The sequence below is a fragment of the Trachurus trachurus genome (assembly GCF_905171665.1).
Source record: "Trachurus trachurus genome assembly, chromosome: 22".
Classification (NCBI taxonomy): Eukaryota; Metazoa; Chordata; class Actinopteri; order Carangiformes; family Carangidae; genus Trachurus; species Trachurus trachurus.
The window spans coordinates 2,161,278-2,173,861 of record NC_139907.1 but is presented as its reverse complement, the minus strand read 5'-3'; the positions used below and the strand labels follow the sequence as shown (position 1 = coordinate 2,173,861).

At 42.6% G+C, this 12,584-nt stretch overlaps 2 protein-coding genes across 2 annotated transcripts; both read left to right on the top strand.

Moving 5' to 3' along the window:
• Window positions 1-203: 203 nt before the first annotated feature.
• On the top strand, window positions 204-6,098 carry LOC311005855 (uncharacterized protein; the record flags this gene model as incomplete). Its single annotated transcript, XM_083998465.1, has 2 exons — window positions 204-1,577; window positions 4,704-6,098. 2 exons carry the CDS (start codon window positions 204-206, stop codon window positions 6,096-6,098), a joined length of 2,769 nt encoding a protein of 922 aa, XP_083854591.1.
• Window positions 6,099-10,587: 4,489 nt separating this feature from the next.
• On the top strand, window positions 10,588-11,985 carry LOC311005854 (nuclear factor 7, brain-like; the record flags this gene model as incomplete). The annotated part of the gene is made up of 1 exon (XM_083998464.1): window positions 10,588-11,985. One exon carries the CDS (start codon window positions 10,588-10,590, stop codon window positions 11,983-11,985), a length of 1,398 nt encoding a protein of 465 aa, XP_083854590.1.
• Window positions 11,986-12,584: the final 599 nt, after the last annotated feature.

Below are 12,584 nucleotides of genomic sequence, written 5' to 3'. Positions count from 1 at the left end.
CTCCATTTGATATTGACTTTGTCACGATACTGCTGGAACTGCTGCTGCCTTCTCCTTTATGTTTTTGATACATTATGGTAAAGTGTGTTGAAAGAAGTTCAAACCTCAATAAAAAACATATACAATGGTAAAAAAAAAAAAAAAAAATTGTAACTTTTTTGACTCTGAAAATCACCATATTTTGATAATGACCCACAGACTAAATGGCTTCCAGATCAGAGGAGGATCTCTGCTGTCCGGTCTGTACGGAGGTCTTCAGAGATCCTGTTATTCTGTCCTGCAGCCACAGCTTCTGTAGAGACTGTCTGAAGAGCTGGTGGAAGGAGAAACAAGATCCACTGTGTCCAGTTTGTAAGAGAAGATCTTCGAAGGATCTTCCACCTCGTAACCTGGCGTTGAAGAACCTGTGTGAGAGCTTCTTACAGCAGAGAGAGCAGAGATCTTCAGAGGCTCTCTGCAGTCTGCACTCTGAGAAACTCAAACTCTTCTGTCTGGACCATCAGCAGCCAGTGTGTCTCATTTGCAGAGATTCACAAACACACACCAACCACAGAATCAGACCCATCGATGAAGCTGCTCCACAACTCAAGAAGGAACTTGAGGAAACTCTGGAGCCCTTAAAGAAGAAGTTAAAGGGTTTTAAAATAGTTCAAGTGAAGTTTAATCAAACAGCAGAACACATTAAGGTCCAGGCCCGACACACAGAGAGGCAGATTAAGGAGCAGTTTAAGAAGCTTCACCAGTTTCTAGAAGAGGAAGAGGAGGCCAGGATGGCTGCACTGAGGGAGGAAGAGGAGCAGAAGAGTCTGAGGATGAAGGAGAAGATGGAGGCTCTGAGCAGAGAGATAGCAGCTCTTTCACACACAGTCAGAGCCACAGAGGACGAGCTGAGAGCTGAAGACGTCTCATTCCTGCTCAACTACAAGGCTGCAGTGGAAAGAGTCCAGCAGCGCCCCCTGCTGGAGGATCCACAGCTGGACTCAGGAGCTCTGATAGACCAGGCCAAACACCTGGGCAACCTGACCTTCAACATCTGGAACAAGATGAAGAACATGGTCTCCTACAGTCCTGTGGTTCTGGACCCAAACACTGCTGATCCAAGACTCATCCTGTCTAAAGATCTGACCAGTGTGAGAGTAGGAGACAAACAGCAGCTTCCTGACAATCCAGAGAGGTTTGATGATTTCTACCCTGTCCTGGGCTCTGAGGGTTTTAACTCAGGGACTCGCAGCTGGGATGTTGAGGCTGGAGACAGTACATGGTGGGGACTGGGTGTGATGACAGAGTCTGTACAGAGGAAGGGAAACAAGCTATGGTCTGGATTGTGGGGAATACAGTTTTATGGAGGTAAATACAGAGCACATTCACCATCAACTCGATGGACTGATCTCCCAGTGAAGAAGAAGTCCCAGAGGATCAGAGTGAATCTGGACTTGAACAAAAGAAAACTGTCGTTCTCTGATCCTGATACTAACACACACATACACACTTTCACACATACTTTCACTCAGAAGATGTTTCCATACGTTGCCATTGGTAAAAAAGTCCCAGTGAAGCTGTTACCAGTGAAGGTGTCAGTGACAGTGGAGCAGAGCAGTTAGAGATAAAGAAGATGGTCATATTTATAATGTTGTTTATTTCTCAAAGGGAAAAGTCAGTGAATTGAACCTGTTAAACTGCACCTGTTATTACATTTTTCCTTTTTTTTTTTTTTTTACTACTTTTCATGCGTAAAATAATTTCACATTACATTTGTTATGACTTTTGTGTGGGGTGATGAGCACCAGTTAACTGATGCCGATATTTTCAGTTCTGCTCTAAATGATAAAATGTTAAACATATAAGAAGTGATTCTTGTTTAATTACATACTATGAAAAGTTTGTCTCTGTTCATACAAACTAAACTTGTGATCAATCAATCATTAGTTGTAAACATGTCAGTTCATCATAAAAAGCTGAATGTATGTACAATTTGTTCCTGTATTTCATCAACACATTCTTCTGTGGTTTAAATTATGTCTCATTTTATGTTATTAATCTTGTGTTATTGTGATTTTGTGTAGATCTATAAAAAGCAACAAACCGATGATTATTACTTAGATTAAAATCAACAAAAACAGCTGATTTCAGTGTAAACATGTCAGTTCATGATAAAAAGCTGAATGTACATTTATTCATGTTTTTCATCAACTCAATAAAACCTTGTTCTGTCTCAGTCATGTGCTGCTTTTCTGTTTCTTTGATAGTTACACTAATAGAAATACAGTCTCTGCACGTTAATCAGATTTTAAATCACACAACTGCCTGTTGAGTTTCTGGGGGTCACGGTTGGAGAGGCAGCAGACTGATATGAGGGTGCCATCTTGTGGTGAAGATGAGCAGCTGCGTTATGAAACACATGCAGTTGATTGATCGATGCAGTAACAGGGACATTGTCAGGACAGCACACCGAGGACACTCTGGTTTCCAAGTGCAGGGAGTTGTGTGCGTCTTAACAAGCAGCATAATTTGACGATATTTGGTTGTTTGAATTCTTCTAGTAATTGTCTCCTTTGTTATTTGTTCTATAGACCACATTCAACTCTCATCTGCCTAAGCCTGAATGGATGAACTGTACTGCTGTTACCATGACCAACTGTTATAAAGCAGCTTTGATTTATCTTGTGTCTACTTACTACAACTACTTGTCTACTTACTCAGTGACCTGTCTCAGCAGGACAAGTGGGATGGTAGGTTCAAAGGTGAGTCTCAACTCAACCACACAGCTTAAAGCAATACTTACCTTTCTGGAACTTTTGCACATTTCTTTGTCTAAGTTAAAATGCTATTAATAATCTGATGATACATTAAAATGTAAGAGAAACCCAACAGGGTTAAAAACTCATCATTTTTTCATTCTCATATAATTCTGAGAAAAGTCTGACCAATAATATTATTCGGTCCGATTAATAAGATTTGAAGAGCGACCGAACCTACTTAATATGTAATCACTTTGTGCACCCCTCTCCTCCTCTCCCCCCTCCCGACCAGGAAGAACGCTTATTGACAGAGCAGTAGCAGGACACAGAGAGCAGAGGAGACTAGAGTCACAACACACACTAGAAAGAAGGTTTTTGGAAATAAATAGTTTTTTTAAAAGACCAATAACTGCAGCCGCAGCTGCTCGCGGAGTTTCATGTCTGATATTGTAACGTTGATAGTGATCAGCCCCGAGTGATACGTAAGGAAGTCACATGTGTCTATAAAGCATCCAGTGCTATATAGGCTACTGTTAGCTCTGTGCTAACGGCTAGGCTACATAGCTCTGTGAGTTCTCAGCGGTCCGGACCCGGTTGAACTCCGGACCGGCGCGGCTCGACTCGGCTCGGTCTGGATTTATTTTGGCCCTGAACCAGCGCATCAGGTGGCGCTGGTCCGGCCGCCAGCCCGGCTCGTTGAGAACTGTAATCTGTAACAATCACTTCCCCTGCGTCTCCAGTAGCAGTAGGCTAACAACAGTTTATTATAAAACTCATCAGTCATCATCACTGAGTCCGTTTATACGGTTTAAAACTCCGGTGTTGTGTTTGTTTGTGTTGTTCCCGTTTCACTCGCGCTCCTGTTCTGTTTACCGTTGCCATGCCAACGCATGCAGCAGGGAGGGAGGGGGCTCGTGGAGATGCGGCAGGAGCGAGAGGTGGGTGGGACTTGTGAGGGAGGTGGAGCTGTTGATTTTCAAATGTTTGTGCTGTGCTGAGTGAAATGCCAGATCGGTAAGTATTGCTTTAAGTGCAAGGCCCAAACTCTAAGGGCTTCTCACAAAGGCCAGGAGACAAAAAACGAATTTACTCAAGTACTGCGAGTTTGAAGTCCTAGGAAATATTTCTTCTGACTATTCTGATTCATGTGTTCACAAAGCGAAACTAAACTGAGCTAATGTAACATCATCCTGCTTAAGTTTCAGTTTGACACAGCTCAGCCCCCTCACATGACTCACAGACTTAAACCAGGAAAGAGTTTGTTCTTCCTCAGTCCCAGAGACGCTGACTGAAGAAGAGACGATCAGATTCAGCTTCAGACCAAACTAACAACTGTGAGTGAGTCCAGCTACAACACTGCTGCTTCAACCTACTGACACTCCACACACTGAAGGTGAGTTTGACTAAAACCTGGACTCAGAGTCACAGTAAACTTCAGTCAAGTCAGTAGAGGAGGGAGGGGAGCCATGACTGACTCTACTTCCTGTCTGCTGTGTTTTCAGCTTCACCTAAGATATTTTCAATTAAAATGTTGTTTATCAACGTGGTTCTTTTTGTTGTGTCATTGGTGTTACTTTGATTTGCACTATAATGAAATATTTTTATGGATAAAAACAGTTTAATGAGTATAATTTATAGATTTTAAGATGCTGACTCATGCTAGCTTTGAGCTAGCTTGGACACCATTTTGTGTAATTAGCCTGTTATAGATATTTGTCATTGGTGTTACTGTCATTGGTGTTACTGTGTGGTAACACCAACGACAGAAAACTAAATACGTATGATAGATTTTTTTTTTTTAAAGGAAAAAAAAGAAAAATATTCTAGTTGTCCATTATAGTTGGTAACATGGTCAGCATGCTAATAAATAGTTCCCGTTAAATTAAATTTGTGAAATCTAAATTAAAAAATGTAACTTTTTTGACTCTGAAAATCACCATATTTTGATAATGACTCACAGACTAAATGGCTTCCAGACCAGAGGAGGATCACTGCTGTCCAGTCTGTACGGAGGTCTTCAGAGATCCTGTTGTTCTGTCCTGCAGCCACAGCTTCTGTAAAGACTGTCTGAAGAGATGGTGGAAGGAGAAACAAGATCAACTGTGTCCAGTTTGTAAGACAAGATCTTCAATGGATGATCCACCTTGTAACCTGGCGTTGAAGAACCTGTGTGAGAGCTTCATACAGCAGAGAAAGAGATCTTCAGAGGCTCTCTGCAGTCTGCTCTCTGAGAAACTTAAAGTCTTCTGTCTGGACCATCAGCAGCCAGTGTGTCTCGTCTGCAGAGATTCAGAAAAACACACCAACCACAGCTTCAGACCCATTGATGAAGCTGCTTCACAACTCAAGAAGGAACTTACGGATACTCTGGAGTCCTTAAAGAAGAAGTTAAAGGGTCTTGAAGAAGTTCAAGTGAAGTTTGATCAAACAGCAGAACACATTAAGGTCCAGGCCCGACACACAGAGAGGCAGATTAAGGAGCAGTTTAAGAAGCTTCACCAGTTTCTAGAAGAGGAAGAGGAGGCCAGGATGGCTGCACTGAGGGAGGAAGAGGAGCAGAAGAGTCAGAGGATGAAGGAGAAGATGGAGGCTCTGAGCAGAGAGATAGCAGCTCTTTCACACACAGTCAGAGCCACAGAGGACGAGCTGAGAGCTGAAGACGTCTCATTCCTGCTCAACTACAAGGCTGCAGTGGAAAGAGTCCAGCAGCGCCCCCTGCTGGAGGATCCACAGCTGGACTCAGGAGCTCTGATAGACCAGGCCAAACACCTGGGCAACCTGACCTTCAACATCTGGACCAAGATGAAGGACATGGTCTCCTACAGTCCTGTGGTTCTGGACCCAAACACTGCTGATCCAAGACTCATCCTGTCTGAAGATCTGACCAGTGTGAGAGAAGGAAACAAACAGCAGCTTCCTGACAATCCAGAGAGGTTTGATGATTTCTACCCTGTCCTGGGCTCTGAGGGTTTTAACTCAGGGACTCACAGCTGGGATGTTGAGGTTGAAGACAATCCATGGTGGGGACTGGGTGTGGTGACAGAGTCTGTGCAGAGGAAGGGAGGCAATATATGGTCTGGATTATGGGGAATGGAGTTCCATGAAAGTGGAGATTTTGCGCGTTCACCAGCAGGTCGAGAATATGGTCTCCCAGAGCAGAAGAAGCTGCAGAGGATCAGAGTGAATCTGGACTTCAACAGTGGAAAACTGTCATTCTCTGATCCTGATACTAACACAGACATACACACCTTCACACACACTTTCACTGAGAAGATGTTTCCATACGTTGCCATTGGTAAAAAAGTCCCAGTGAAGCTGTTACCAGTGAAGGTGTCAGTGACAGTGGAGCAGAGCAGTTAGAGATAAAGAAGATGGTCATATTTATAATGTTGTTTATTTCTCAAAGGGAAAAGTCAGTGAATTGAACCTGTTAAACTGCACCTGTTATTACATTTTTCCTTTTTTACTACTTTTCATGCGTAAAATAATTTCACATTACATTTGTTATGACTTTTGTGTTGGGTGATAAGCACCAGTTAACTGATGGCGATATTTTCAGTTCTGCTCTAAATGATAAAATGTCAAACATATAAGAAGTGTTTCTTGTTTAATTACATACTATGAAAAGTTTGTCCCTGTTCATACGAAACGATTAAATCAATGTGTCTTGAGTTGGATTCATAATCTGCTTTGTCTTTAATGTCTCCTGCATCGACCACCCCCACCCCCAAGTAAATAAAAAACAAATATCACAGGTTCCCATTCTGTTTAATTAGCAGCAGAGGTGGAGTAAGTGTTAAGATGAAGTACTAACAACACACTGTGTACAAGAACTCTGCACAGGTACAAGTATATCACCAGGAAAGTATTGGCTGATCAATCAGGTCAGTTCTGAAGCAGCATTTTACTGTTCTGGTTGGTCATCATACAAGGCTTCAACCAAAGATTACTTCTCTAATTCTAGATCAGTTGTTGACTATTTAATGGAGGAATTGGTAAAAACATGAATCCTTGGGTGTTTTCACAGTGTGGTATTGGTATTGATGTACAAAAGTTCATAAAATAGTGAAACACCAAGGTACCAGAACTTCATTTCAGTGTAAAATGATTCAAACACAAAGAAAAAGCAACAAATTGAAGCCGGAGCTGTGAAAAATGAATAAAACCATGATATAAATGAAGTTAAACAACTTAGGGTCCAGTTACAAAAACTAAACTGTATTATATGAATATATGTGCCTTCTTTGTATTTTCTCATTTCTAAGCAAGCAAACTTCCATTTTCAGCCGAGGTGGAACAAGGTATTCCGGATGCCCGTCTCCCCAGCAACGTTTCCCAGCTCCTTCTGGAGGATCTCAAGGCGTTCCCAGGCCAGATTATACATATAATTCTTCCAACAAGCTCTAGGTCTAACCCGAGGGCTCCTCCCAGGACGGATTCCCATCAGCTGCCCCGACCACCTCTGCTCTACCCAATGCTCTGCTGCATGTCTTATCCCTCTGCGCCCAGACACCCCAGAGAAGGAAACAAATTTCGACCAACTGCAGATTCAACCTATTCAAACTCAGATTTTTGGTCACCAGATCAAAGACCAAAGATTGAGTCGTAAATCAAAAGCTTTACCTTCCACCTCAACTCCATCTTTGAGTAGCATGTCTCTGCAGACCTGGAGCTTGCAGCCTCAGGACATTCAGGCCTGTCTGAGGACCATAGATCTTGGACCTTAGTTTCTAGTGACACCGATATTGGTACGCTACCCCTCATTCTACCGTTGTTGTTAGATGGCACCAGAAACCAGGGTCCTATAGAGCTGTGGTTCTACTGTGGTCCGGTACAACCCCCGTTTCCCTGTTGATGCCGACCCCATCCACCTGCCAATCCCTCCTGATGCAGTTGTCAGATAAATGTTGTGGAGTAGTTTCAATGCAATTTCCTCAAACCTTAGCTGGAATGAATTTAGTTTGATTGGTATTTAGTACAAAATTAGTTCCTTTAAGTTGTACCTGAAGCACATCCTGAAAAGGTTTGATTCTCAGACCTGCTGAATAAACGCTGAATTTCTGTTGTCGTGGTGTCTTGAACTGACTCCACCTCTCTCAGTTATCATTTCTTCACTGCAGGCCTGTGTTTGAAGTTCTCCATTAATGAATTCAGACTCTCTCAAATCAGATTAGACTCTTTATGTTGTTCTGAGTTCCAGCCCAAACTGGATCTCTAATTTTATTTACAAGTAAACAGTTCTCTGATGTTCCTCCATCACTGAATACATGACACTTCTTATATCTTAAAAGAACACATTGCAGTATGAAATATATCTGTCCCACAGCTTTGAAGGCATCATGTATTGAGTCTCTTTCTGTTGGTAAACTTTGTCGAGTGCTTTCTGTCTCTCCAACTCCGTCTTGTTTGAAGCGAGCTGAAGGCGAAGCTTAAAGGTGCAGTCTGTGGTTTTCTTCCATCTCGGCAATAGAAATCAGCAGAGACAGAGAAAGATAAAGTATTGCAAAAAAACATCACAAAGAAACAGGAAAGTCCAGAGCAGCCGTCTATCCTTTATAGTTATTAATAATTTGATCAGTAAGTGATGATTTTTTTCCCCCAGGACCTTCTTGCTGTGAGGCAACAGTGCTAACCACTGCGCCACCGTGCCGCGTGATGGGTGGAATAACTGGAGCTGGTGAGCAGAGTGGTATATTGAGTCCAGTGGGGCAAGAGTAGAAGCAGATGCATGTTTGTAAATAATGTCACCATAATCCAGATCCAGAACAGGCATAAAAACGGCCTCTACTATACATTTTCTGTAAGTCAGTGGAAAGTTAGATTTGTTCCAATAGAAATATTCAGTTTTTGTCCCTTGTGTCCTTACTCCGTGACTTGTCTCTGCAGGACAAACACCTGGTCAACCAGATCATAAAGTTGGTTTATAGGTGAGTCTCAACTCAACCACACAGCTTTAGTGCAAGGCCCGAACTCTAAGGGCCAGAGATGGGGACTCGAGTTTGCGACTCGAACTCGAGTCGCACTTAAGTCGCACCCACAGAGACTTCAGACTTGACTTGGACTCGTGCCCTAAAGACTTCAGACTCGACTCGGACTCGTGTTTTGAGACTCGTGAACAATCATTATTTTTTTGGCTCGTGCCTCCCTCCTGACAGGACGACCGACAATCTTTTTTTTTTTTTTTTTTTTTACTAGCGGAGCAGCGCCACATGGCCGGTAACGTTATTCAGATGGAGGTTAGATCTTCATATTGAACTCCTACAGAGTGCAGCCAAACACCAGGCTAAAGAGAGAGGAACAGCAGAGCTCCTCTGACAGCGCAGTCAGCTGCTGCGGGTGAGTGACAGGTGACTGTGAACTGGCTTTTTTTTTTTTTTAATAGCGGCACCGACCGTAGCCTACATGTGAGGTACAATGTCCGTTTGTTGTCAGACCTTCCTTCACGGGGACTAGCTGCTGCATAACTGGCACATATCAGGCTACTGTAGGCTAAGACCTCCTGTTTATTTATGTTTTTGCTGCGAAATATGACTGAAGGCTCGTATGGAAGTCTGTACGTGTCGACACGCCCCCATGAGTTGACGAGCTAATTAAAAAAATAATAACAACCAGTTCTTCTCAGAAACATGCGGTTCCAGAAAGGTTTTGCTGCACATAAAGATGTGAACTATAGGTACCATACAGATCTTATGACCTATAATTAACAGCCTAAATCATCTTCCATGTTGTTCATCTGGGTTTTCTGAATTCAACAAAGCAAAAAAAAAAAAGAGAAAAGGCCAGTGCAGAGGGGCAGAGCAGGCTTGATTCTTTCTTGACTCAGAATACAGTTTCCTTTAAAGGAAAGCTTTCATTGTGTGTTTTCTTCATATTGCATTGCAATATCCTGTTTAAAGTGATCATATAATAAACAACTTATCAATACTGTATAGATAAAGGAGTGATAATAACCTACAGTAAATGCTTTGAATCTCTTAGATATAGCTGTGCAGCATCTTTAGTAGACCGGATAGCAGTAGATGATAGAAGGGTCATTACAACCAGAAGAGACAGGAGACTTTTATTTTTTAGAGACTTGAGACTTGACTTGGACTCGTGACCAAAGACTTGAGACTTGATGAAGTCTCACCCCTCAAAGACTTGAGACTTGACTTGGACTCGTGACCAAAGACTTGAGACTTGACTTGGACTTGCAAAAAAAGACTTGTGAACATCTCTGCTAAGGGCTTTTCACAAAGGCCAGGTGCTGATCCTGGTTTCTCTCCAACACACTTCATCAGAGACAAACAACACACTTACTCAAGTCCTGCAAGTTTGAAATCCTGATAGGAACTATTTCTTCTGACTTTTCTGATTCATATGTACACAAAGCAAAACTAAACAGAGCTAATGTAACATCATCCTGCTTAAAAGTATATGTAAGAAATCTAAAGCAACTGGCCGTAAAATCATCCTAATATGTTACAGAGACTCAGGAATAATGTTCATATAACATACTGAACTCACCAAAACAATAGTAGCCTACAGCCAGAATAAAATTTGACTTTGACTGCAGCTACAATTTTGGACACATTCTTACATACCGCTCCTTTAAGTTTCAGTTTGTCAAAGCTCCACCCCCTCACATGACTCAAACCAGGAAACAGTTTGTTCCTTCTCAGTCAAAGAAGACGCAGACTGAAGAAGAGACGCTGATACGCTGCTGACACTCCACACACTGAAGGTGAGTTTGAGTAAAACCTGGACTCAGAGTCACAGTAAACTTCAGTCAAGTCAGTAGAGGAGGGAGGGGAGCCATGACTGACTCTACTTCTTGTCTGCTGTGTTTTCAGCTTCTCTCACAGACTAAATGGCTTCCAGACCAGAGGAGGATCTCTGCTGTCCGGTCTGTACAGAGGTCTTCAAAGATCCTGTTCTTCTGTCCTGCAGCCACAGCTTCTGTAAAGACTGTCTGAAGAGCTGGTGGAAGGAGAAACAAGATCAACTGTGTCCAGTTTGTAACAGAAGATCTTCAAAGTCTAATCCACCTTGTAACCTGGCATTGAAGAACCTGTGTGAGAGCTTCTTACAGCAGAGAGAGCAGAGATCTTCAGAGCCTCTCTGCAGTCTGCACTCTGAGAAACTCAAACTCTTCTGTCTGGACCATCAGCAGCCAGTGTGTGTCGTCTGTCTGCATTCACAAAAACACACCAACCACAGATTCAGACCAAGCGATGAAGCTACTTCACAACTCAAGAAGGAACTTGCGGAAACTCTGGAGTCCTTAAAGAAGAAGTTAAAGGGTTTTGAAGAAGTTCAAGTGGAGTTTGGTCAAACAGCAGAACACATTAAGGTCCAGGCCCGACACACAGAGAGGCAGATTAAGGAGCAGTTTAAGAAGCTTCACCAGTTTCTAGAAGAGGAAGAGGAGGCCAGGATGGCTGCACTGAGGGAGGAAGAGGAGCAGAAGAGTCAGAGGATGAAGGAGAAGATGGAGGCTCTGAGCAGAGAGATAGCAGCTCTTTCACACACAGTCAGAGCCACAGAGGACGAGCTGAGAGCTGAAGACGTCTCATTCCTGCTCAACTACAAGGCTGCAGTGGAAAGAGTCCAGCAGCGCCCCCTGCTGGAGGATCCACAGCTGGACTCAGGAGCTCTGATAGACCAGACCAAACACCTGGGCAACCTGACCTTCAACATCTGGACCAAGATGAAGGACATGGTCTCCTACAGTCCTGTGGTTCTGGACCCAAACACTGCTGATCCCAGACTCATCCTGTCTGAAGATCTGACCAGTGTGAGACTAGGAGACAAACAGCAGCTTCCTGACAACCCAGAGAGATATGCTTCTTCCTGCATTGTCCTGGGCTCTGAGGGTTTTAACTCAGGGACTCACAGCTGGGATGTTGAGGTTGAAGACAAGCCATTTTGGGGACTGGGTGTGGTGACAGAGTCTGTACAGAGGAAGGGAGGCAACATATGGTCTGGGTTATGGGGAATGCAGTTCCATGAATGTGGAACTTTTGCGCGTTCACCAGCAGGTCGAGAATATGTTCTCCCAGTGCAGAAGAAGCTCCAGAGGATCAGTGTGATTTTGGACTTCAACAGTGGAAAACTGTCGGTCTCTGATCCTGATACTAACACACACATACACACCTTCACACACACTTGCACTGAGAAGATGTTTCCATACGTTGCCATTGGTAAAAAAGTCCCAGTGAAGCTGTTACCAGTGAAGGTGTCAGTGACAATGGAGCAGAGCAGTTAGAGATAAAGAACATGGTCATATTTATAATGTTGTTTATTTCTTAAAGGGAAAAGTCAGTGAATTGAACCTGTTAAACTGCATCTGTTATTACACTTTTCCTTTTTTTACGTGTAAAATCATTTCAAATTTATGTTTGTTATGACTTTTGTGTGGGGTGATGAGCACCAGTTAACTGATGGCGATGGTGATAAAAAAGCTTTATTTTCAGTTCTACTCCAAATGATAAAATGTCAAACATATAAGAAGTGATTATTGTTTAATGACATAATATGAAAAGTTTGTCTCTGTTCATACAAAACGATTAAAATGTATCAATGTGTCGGGTAATCACAAAAGGTGAATGTACATTTGTTCCTGTTTTCATCAGCATAATAAAATATTGTCTTGAGTTGGATTCATAATCTGCTTTGTCTTTAATGTCTCCTGCATCGACCACCCCCACCCCCAAGTAAATAAAAAAAACAAAGATCACAGGTTCCCATTCTTTTTAATTACCAGCAGAGGTGGAGTAAGTGTTGAAGTAAGGCTTCAACCAAAGATTACTTCTCTAATTCTAGATCAGTTGTTGACTATTTAATGGAGAAATGGGTAAAAACATG